At 38.5% G+C, this 9,656-nt stretch overlaps 1 protein-coding gene across 1 annotated transcript in view; it reads left to right on the top strand.

Moving 5' to 3' along the window:
* The first annotated feature begins 2,261 nt into the window (after window positions 1-2,261).
* Window positions 2,262-9,656, top strand: part of LOC140227751 (uncharacterized) — a 28,144-nt gene continuing 20,749 nt past the window's right edge. Inside the window, exons 1-5 of the mRNA XM_072308153.1 lie at window positions 2,262-2,325; window positions 3,603-3,818; window positions 4,825-4,911; window positions 6,660-6,761; window positions 7,430-7,651. Coding sequence (XP_072164254.1) covers window positions 2,262-2,325; window positions 3,603-3,818; window positions 4,825-4,911; window positions 6,660-6,761; window positions 7,430-7,651 — 691 coding nt within the window. The remainder of the gene's footprint in view (window positions 2,326-3,602; window positions 3,819-4,824; window positions 4,912-6,659; window positions 6,762-7,429; window positions 7,652-9,656) is intronic.

The raw sequence follows: 9,656 nt of genomic DNA, 5'->3' as shown, positions 1-9,656 counted from the left end.
TTTAATACAGCGTGCTCAATTTAAATTAAATCTGATAATCCCTTCATTGTTGTTGTTGTTGTTGTTGTTGTTGTTGTTGTTTTTTTTTTGGTCCCATTCATCGCACAGCTAGCACGGTTTGGTAAAGAGTAAATGCTTGAATAGACAGATAGACCCTGTACTTCAGAGCCTCTTTTCTCGGTTCGCACTTTTCCAAAGCGAGCGCTTTCTTTCCAATATTTAGATATTTAGGAGTGTCCATTTGAATTGTTATACATCATTTTAAAGCTTAGAGTCTGCCCTTTTAGAATCTATCCTTACTAAAATTCCATGTCTGGCGACTTTTTGTTTGTTTTGTGGTGCAGGGTCACAATATATATGTACAGAGCTCAACATTGGCGATGTATTAGCGACATAAGCGGGGTACTTACGACTCAGATTTATGTTTCCGTTTATTTCGAGCCAATATAATTGTTTTTCTCGAGCTGCTAAAATTTTGGATTTAAAGATTTTAGTGGCCGAACAGTCCACCAGAATCAGCGTCGACCTCTTACTATTATCAGTATTGAATTCAAGATCAAAATATCAATATGAAGTTTAATAATTTGCATGTAATTTCGTATTCAAAAACATTACAAACTGTTTTTCTCTGTTGAATGATGGTGACATATCTTAATTTTCTTGTAACTACATTTTTTTTTTTGGTGATTACCATGTACATTGCCTCCATTCTTTCAAAGAGGGGATATATTCAAACATAATTTTATCACACACATCCCACCGTGCAGTGGATTGATGTGCCTTGATTCTCAATTCTTCGAAACTGAAAGTATGGAAGAGGATAATGAGCTCACTCATAGAGCGAATAACAATGAGATTCCTTGTTTGTCCATGTTAATATATGCGTGGAAGTCCTTTTTCTCAAGCCGTAACCAAACACGGATGTGAATGTAAGGTGAAGGACTCGTCTTTCTGTTGAGGGGAGAGAGAGGGAGAGAGAGAGAGGGGGGGGGGGGGCATGTGCAAATCGTATCTATAATGAACCAATGCATGAAATTCATTAAAGTTGTCAGTGTACCTTCCTCCATTGTCTGGAAATAGGCTACATGACTGTCGGAGCGAAATTGTTTTGACGAACTGCAGTTTGTCACGCACACACGAGTACCTGCGCAATTTTAATACGCGCACTTCAGTCCTTATTCGTGCCGATTATAATCATTGTGGTAATATTCATTGCTTGTTGTAATGGAAGAAGGTTCGATCACTCCGCCCTCCGTGCCGACCTGGGCGTAGTTTATTGAACAAAGGTATTTCAGAAGAGTCAAGGGCAGGGGCAACTGACACAGAGACGGGACCAATCATCAGATTCGAGGGAAAGTTTGCAGTTGATAACTCGACGAAATAATGACTTTGAATATCGCAAAGGACGGAAGGATGGTCTACCTAGCATGGTTTTCTGTCGTTTTCTTGTGCTATTATCCGTCGCTCGCTTTGTCAAGAGATACAAGTACGTATATGCCTTTTGTTTTCTATATGATTTGTCGGGTTGCATTGTAATTGAAAGGAGGGGGTCGTTGAGCACAAAGACTTCTCTCCCTGACCCTGGGAGTGAAATTTCTGTTTTTAATTTTTAGATTTTTTAAAGAAATTATTTTTTCTTGTTGTATGTGTGGACATGTATGTTCATTTTTTTGTCGTGTTTGTTTGCATAAAATAATTATTTTCACGTGTATGTGTGTGTGTGTGTGTGTGTCGTGCGTGTGTGACGGAGGAGAGATGTATGTGCATGGTTCTAGCCTTTCCGCATTACACCATCCGTTATTTGTTTATGTAGTTTCATACCCGATGTAACTACAGTTGTTTTCAGTTTCGTTGTCATTAGATTTAATCGTTATTGTCGACATGAATATTTTGCTTGTGCTACCGTGTAATATGTCATAGATGTATCAATGTCTCTTTTAAGGTAATTGTGTACTTGTGATTGCAAAGACTAATAAGTCACAACAGATACCTCGAGACTCAAACACTGCTCATAAATTCAGTGTGCGTTCGTATCAATTAGTTCGAATGTTTTAAACCCATTTCCACAATGAAAAGATTATGTGATCATTCCACCTCAAAAAAAAAAAAAAATAGGGGGAAAAGTGACAGGAGTAATGTTACCTTCTAGCATGTTGTTCTTCAATTTACGACTTATCACTGAATGACGATGCACTTTATCTCCCCCTCTTTATCCACTGCAGATCTATCTCTAAATTGTTCGGGGGAACCACTAGAGCGCGATGTGTCGTGTGACAGATATTGCGTCCTCAGAGGGGACAGCTGGATTGTACAAGCACCTTGCGGGTCGAGAATTTCACTTGAAGTGAAGTCAATCAATAACCTAGGTTTAGGGTTAAATGTGCAGGATGAAATAGCTAACAAGTCATCTATTATTGTAATTCCGCGTGACTTACCGTCTTCTCCCATGTTATCACTTGCTCATCAGACGAAGCTTACTATACGTTATATATACCTTACCAGTGAAATTCAGCATCAGGGGGAAGTGTAACGAGGGTAAGTTATCACAGGTATCGGAATGATTATGATTACAAATACAGATATCGAAATATGCCTACTTGTATTTTACATTATTCAGATTGTTTTATTTCTATCGTGTGAAATAATTGCATTATTTAAAACGTTGACTACAGAGGAAAACGGTCGACATGTTCCGGATTAAAAATGGAAAATAAAACGAACTAATTGCAATCTAACTATGTACAAACGAGAGTGGAATGACACTTTTTTTCCTTTTACCTTAATTCCCTCTTACGTCAGAAGTTTTCTCCATTATTACACAAAGCCCACAACGTCCACCTTTGCAAATCACATTTTTACCTTTGGAAGAGTGAGTGGGCAAACGATGTAGCTTTCGATTCTAAAAATACGTTTAATTCCGCATCTCACGATAAATAGCATGGTTAACACATCGACTTTCATCAAGTCCCAAACAACGTGATAATAATCAGCTCCTACAGCTATACTAAAGAAAATGCACCATGGACATATCAGTCGTAAAGTAAAAGGAAAAAGCGTAGTTAGCATGCAAATTAGATGTCTTCATCGCGCCTCTACAAAATAAATCCACGACTTCTTTAATCTGATTATTTCCGTAGACTGTGATAACGTGTTACTGCCAGGATTTGATTATTTCCCCAGTTGATACTATCATTATACATGAATTAGAAAATGCTTTCTTTTCAGACTATCATAGAGCGAAAGCAACGCAAAATAGAACAAAAATTTGTGGGAATATAAACATGGTACACTTATTACAACGGGTTGTTCTATAAAATTAAACATTAACACATTATGAACTATTTGTATTATCTTATTGCAGCTTTTTATTGCTTGTCATTCAGATTTCCTAGAAGTGAAAATGTCAGTCGTGAAAACAGGTGTCTTTAATATATAATGTAGGAGTACATATTTTGGGTAGAACAAAACACTGCCAAAGGCAATCCTTCCTATTTCGAAACTGCAGCCCTACCAAAGTCACGCTCGGTTTTAATCCTGCTATATTTCCAGAAGTAAAGCTACGACGTTAAAATTTTCATGTATTTATCATTCGCTCTTAAAAGAAAAACCTAATGTTACCCTGGCTGACGGACCCTCCCTCCTTGAAGGATTGGTCGTCTACGAAACAGACAGATATGTTTGCTCTGATGGATTCAACGCAGAAGCTGCCGAACTGGTGTGTGGAGAGCTCGGTTTCCCAGCGGCTGAGGAGTATACGGCTGAAGCATTGCCAAGAACAGTAACACCGAGCAAGACCGGACGGTTATTGTGTCTTGGCGGTGATTACAGACTTGTTATCTGTAAAATAAGAAAATGAACAAAAGATAAATTCTTTTGAAATCATATAGTTTTCGAAAACAAATTATACAATGGCATCACAGACTTTACAAGCATAGTTAAAATTTGTGGGTGAATGTCTGTCCCGAATAATCATAGTGTTAAGATTTGCTCTTTCTTCAACCTCAAGATGGACTTGATGCAGTTAAAATATAATTATGTGATCGTGCATCACTAATAAAACGATCAAAAAGTCGCACCCCTTGATTTTACATGAGTACGCCGAAAAGGAAAAACTGGTCAATCAAGTCAATCTTAGGTTTTTCATATTTTCTGAAAGAGCTATTCTTTGTCTACAGTATTCTTAAGTTTGGGGTCATAAAATAAATTAGAAAGCGTGTTTTCAATCCTTTTTTTTTGTAGGGTAGTTGTGATCAGGAACTAGTACGTCTTTAGAGTTCCCTTTTCATTTCTTTAAAATCATTTGCACACCCTTCACTCTCAACTCTAATAATAGTGCTACCGCCTTGAAAGTTGACAGTAAATATGGACAGAATATGTTAACAGAGCATGCTCTATTTCAGTTTAATCTGACAATCCCTTCAATGTTATTGCAACCGTGGTTTACATCCAGCTCTTTTTTTTTATCCCATTCATCGCACAGCAATCACGGTTTGGAAAGATTAAGCACTTGAATAGCCCCTTTACTTCCGTTCATACTTTTCCAGAGAGTGTGCTTTCTTTCCAATATCCAAATAGGTTAGGAGAGTCCATTTGAATTGAGTGATACATTTTCAAGCTTAGAATCTGCTCTTTCGATATCTACCCTTACCTACAAAAAGTCCATGTTTGATGACTTTTTGTTAGTTTTGTGATGCAAGGTCACATAGTGCTTTTCAGATATTACTTCCAGATTCTTTTTCGTAACCTCGCTTTGTATGAATTTATTTGATGCCTTTATAGGTTTCTAAATTAGTTCCACTATTACATGTATTTATCAATGCATAGTTCCAAGCAGGTTTCAACGTTTGAAGGATTGTTCACTGACACCCGATGACTGTTCCTCGAATGCGGCTGTTAGACTGAAATGCCGAGGTAAGCATATTAATGCAATCACATGTTAATATTATTTGCTATATCATTGCACTGAAATAACACTTTAGGCAATAAAGATTAGGAATGTTTCCAAATTGCACGGAACCTTTCAGTATATTTTTAATCAATATTATCAACTTGGAAGTATATACATTATGTGAACGTGCATCACAAAATGAACAAAAAGTCGCACACATTGATTTTACGTGAGGACTCAAAAAAAGGAAATGGGTCAACCTAGTCACTCTTCAGTTTTTCATATTTTCTGAAAGAGCTACCCTTCTTCTACACTATTCATTAGTTTGGGATCATAACACGAATGGGAAAGTGTGTTTCCAGCAGTTTTTCTACAACCTTTTTTTTTTTTTGGGGGGGGGGGGGAGTAGAATGATCAGGTATGTCTCAGAGGACCCTTTTCATTTCTTAAAATCCTTTGCACACTCTTTACTTTCGAGTCTAATAACTTGTGAAAGGACAAAGCTAGTGTTTTGAAAGTTCGCATTAATCATGAGCATAATGTGTTAATAGGGCATACTCAATTTCAGCTTAATCTAATAATTCCTTCATTGTTGTTGCTCCGGCGGTTTACATCCTGTGTTTTGTCCCTTTCACCGCACAGCTAACACGGCTTGGTCTGCATTAAGCGCTTGGATAGACCCTGTACTTCAGAGCCTCTTTTCTCAGTTCCAACTTTTCCAGAGTGTGTGCTTTAGTCTTTCAAGTATTCATCTAGGTTAGGGGAGTCCATTTGAATTGAGTTAAACATCATTTTAAAGCTTACAGTCTGCTCTTTCAGAATCTGTCCATAATTAAAAATCCATGTCTGGCGACTTTTTGTTGGTTTTGTGGTGCAGGGTCACATATTTTCTTTGCCGGCAATATATTCGATAATTTTCATACATTGATAATACAGACGGCATGGGCGAAGGGCATATGCTTACCACATCTTTATCCTGTAAACAGGGAATCCATCAATTCAAAGTATGAAAGAACACAATATTACTTCGAATTCTGCCCTGAGATATTGGTGGTGTATTAGTAAAATGCATTGAGTCAAATTTGATGGGCAGTCCTATCAGAATTATATTGGTATATAATTGGTATTTCTTCCTGGGCTACTATCATTTTGCTTTGCATTTATAGGTAACCTGGATTTCCCAATATATTGTTAACAAGCCGATGAACAGAAATTTCAGGCTTTGTCTTTGTTTGAATGTGAGGTTCATTCTACACACTAAAAATAAAGGTTCAAAGTTGCACCCTATTTGTCCCTATACCAGCACCCTGGGGTGCACATTTGTACCTTTTATTATGCAAGTAAAAAATTTAATCTCTTAATATTTATATTCGTACCTACAAAGATGCGGACATATCCATTAGAGTGTAAGTTTGATATTACGAGTAAAACCTCGGTACTCGTGGTCCAAATGTTTAATTGACAGTGTATCGATGTTTATGGTGCATGTTTGCACCCTTGATTAGCACAAAACTGAGGGTGCAAATGCGCACCCCTGCAGGTTCAAAATTCAGCATTGCACATCTGAGGGTGCAAATTGCTTATTGCAGTGCAAAGTTGCACCCATTAGGGTGGTTGTATAGGGACAATTTCGGGGTTCACAATTGAAACCGTATTTCTTAGCGTGTAATGGAACTGGATATCTATTCGCTGTGGCAAACCCGGGACTCTGACGCTGCTGCTGTACGTAATATATATATTTTTTTATTTTATACAATATGTTTTCGATCAGAACCGTATGGCGAGATAGAGTCTGAAGGAAAAAAATCTCAAACGTGGACATGTCCCGGACAGGCATTGCATGGATCTGGTCAAGAGGTCCATTTATTCAACAGTGAGTACGAAAGAAATCAATAACATTGACCATGTATGAACTGTAAACATTCAATGATTATTAGATAACAAATTAAGATAATAACATAACAAAGGTCGACAGAAGCATAAGCGATAAATTATTTTAATTTTATTCTGTTTCCTTTGTTTGAATCGTATGGGTGTACGGAATTGTGCACATTACATGAAAACAGTGCAGCGTATGGTCTGTTTTACAAATGTGGAGTTGCTAAACGTTTGTGTTACTATCATTGCAACGTTACGGTCATGGTCACAGTGGATTCACTGTAATAGGTGCAAGAATGAATCAGTTACTGATAACTAAATGTCGTTGTTTTGTGGCATCCACATGCATGCAAGTGAGCGAATGAAATAGGGTCGACACATCTAGTGACGTTGCTTCTCTGCACTTTATTTGTCAAGCTTTTGACCTTCTTGGCTTTGGTTGCGGATGTATGTGTTTTGCAGCAAAACCAAGTCATGATAAGAGGAAATCAAACATATTTACATTAACACTTTGACTATTACTTTATTGTACATGTACATCATTAAAGATAGGAAATTCATGATATTTTACATCCCTACATCGGTTTGACTGCAGATGGAGTTGTGCAGATAGAAATGACACCCAACTTATAACTGCATTATTTGTTTTCGTCAACTCGGCAGTTTCGGCGGGGAATTGTGTTCATCCTGGTCATGTACCCAATGGTCATTGGGACTCAAATATGACAAGATTTGGGTCGAAGATGACTGTCACCTGTGGTGAAGGCTACAGCATCAATGGCAGTGCGACACTGCAGTGTGTAGGACTACCCGGACGGTCGACTTACTTTCCGGCTTGGAACGTGTCAGTCCCATTCTGCTGGAAATTCGAGAATGCGACAAAAGGTTTGTTGTTGATTTTCAGTTTGTACTCTGTCAAAGGTCAAAAATCCATTTCGCTACATTGAATATAACACAGCATAACACTGGGAAATTGAGGATGATGCCTCATTATTGGACATAAAATGGATTTTACTCAAATTTCCAAGAAATTTCTCGTAACAGGTTAATCAGCCATAATCATAATTGAAAAATTCCGACCAATGTCGCAGTTTGGCGGAAAGTCAGAAGTATAAGTCGAAAAGTGAACAGCGATGGTGTTTTTGTTCATAACATAATTTTGTCACTTGATATAAGAAAACTATTTTCTAGTAAGTCATGATGCACCACGAGGGAGATAAGTATCCAAGTGTCTTTATTTGATTGTTAATCAGCTCAGAAAGATTTCCATGCTATATCAGAGATGCCAAGTCTCACTGATTCTGCAGGAGGCTTCATGAAAACGTCAGTATATCCTCAGGTTTAGATAAGAAGATATAGAAAATCTCCCTGATTCATTTTGACCATTGAGATTCATGTAAAATACGTTTATTTGAGTATCCCCCTGAATAATTTTCGTTTAACAGTGGGAACATGCTTGCAGGCCTGCTACATACGCCATCGACAGTTTTAAAAGGCGGACGGAATCGTGCAATGCCAATGACAGAGTTACATACCTCCAGACATGGGCGTAAATCCGGGGGTGGGGTGGGGGATGGGGGGATGAATCTCCCCTGAAATGGAGGAGAGGAGATGGCCTGTATAATCATCCCCCCTGAAATTTGAGGGAAAAAAATGGAGGAAGGAGAAATGTGATTGAATCAATAAATTGCGTGACGTTCTTACGACCGCCTTCAGACAAGTAACAGAGCTGAACAGTATTCTATCTTGTAGGATAATGTATACATAATTTTCGCAAGCGCTCGCTCGCTTCAGATCGCTCGCTCGCGAAGAAAGTAATATCGACATAAGGTATGGTCCAGACGTTGACAACGTCAAATAGTATAGGCCTTCATGGAAACATGCTATGACGCGAGCAATTAGGGACCATCTGCGAATTATGTACAAAAACAAACAAACAATAACAAAAACTATACCGCCATAATTGAACCCCCTCCATTTCCTGAATCATTACTGAAACGATGGTGACTCAGTAAGGATACATCTATGGGCATCATTTGCCCCGCCCCTGCGGAAGTGTTGGGGCAGACAAATCATTTGTCCCCCTAGCAAATCCCGAGATGAGGACAAATCTCGAACTTTCTATATGGAAAATTGTCCAAATACCGCCAGACCTATGCACAAGATCGTTGAATTGCAATCATAAACATGCAAAGGCTCCGCTACTGGATCCCTTTCGGTAGACTTTGTACACTTTTGAGATTGACGTATATCCTAATATTTTATCAAAGAGTGTGCAGCAGATCTTTCACTTACAAAAGCTCCGTCATATGCAGAGGCGTCGATGGTGGGGGGGGGGTGGTTCGCCCATTAAAGTATTGGGGACAAACATATCATTTTGCTCCTCCTCGTAACTCCCGAGATGTGGAAATGTTCTTACTTTTTTTGATAGAAAACTGTCTAAATATTTCACCCAAAGATGGCTGAATTTTATTTCTGAAAATACAAAATCTCCCTCGCGTAAGACGGGGATGTGCCTATCCCCCCCCCCCCGTACCCTCCCCGTTCAGTCCTTTCTACTTAATAAACTTCAGATTGACATATTTTAAAATGTTTCATCTAAAGTGTGCACTAGGTCTGTTACTTCAGTTTAAAAAAACATGCAAAATTTCCGTGGATGGGAGGAGATATCTAGATACTTTGGGGGTCCCCCCCCCCAAAAAAAAAAAAAAAAATAGTATACACTTCTGGGATTGAAATTTTCCCATCATACCTCATTTTTACCTCATAAATGTGTCTAAGAGATATTTTCATCTGAATTCTAAAAATGCAACGGCACCCTCTGTACAGGGACGTCGATCCCGGAGGACGGGGGGCGCGGACGGGGGAAGGGGAGGGGCAAACACGTCAT

This window comes from Diadema setosum, chromosome 4 (genome assembly GCF_964275005.1).
Source record: "Diadema setosum chromosome 4, eeDiaSeto1, whole genome shotgun sequence".
Lineage (NCBI taxonomy): Eukaryota > Metazoa > Echinodermata > Echinoidea > Diadematoida > Diadematidae > Diadema > Diadema setosum.
This window is presented reverse-complemented; position numbering and strand designations above follow the sequence as displayed.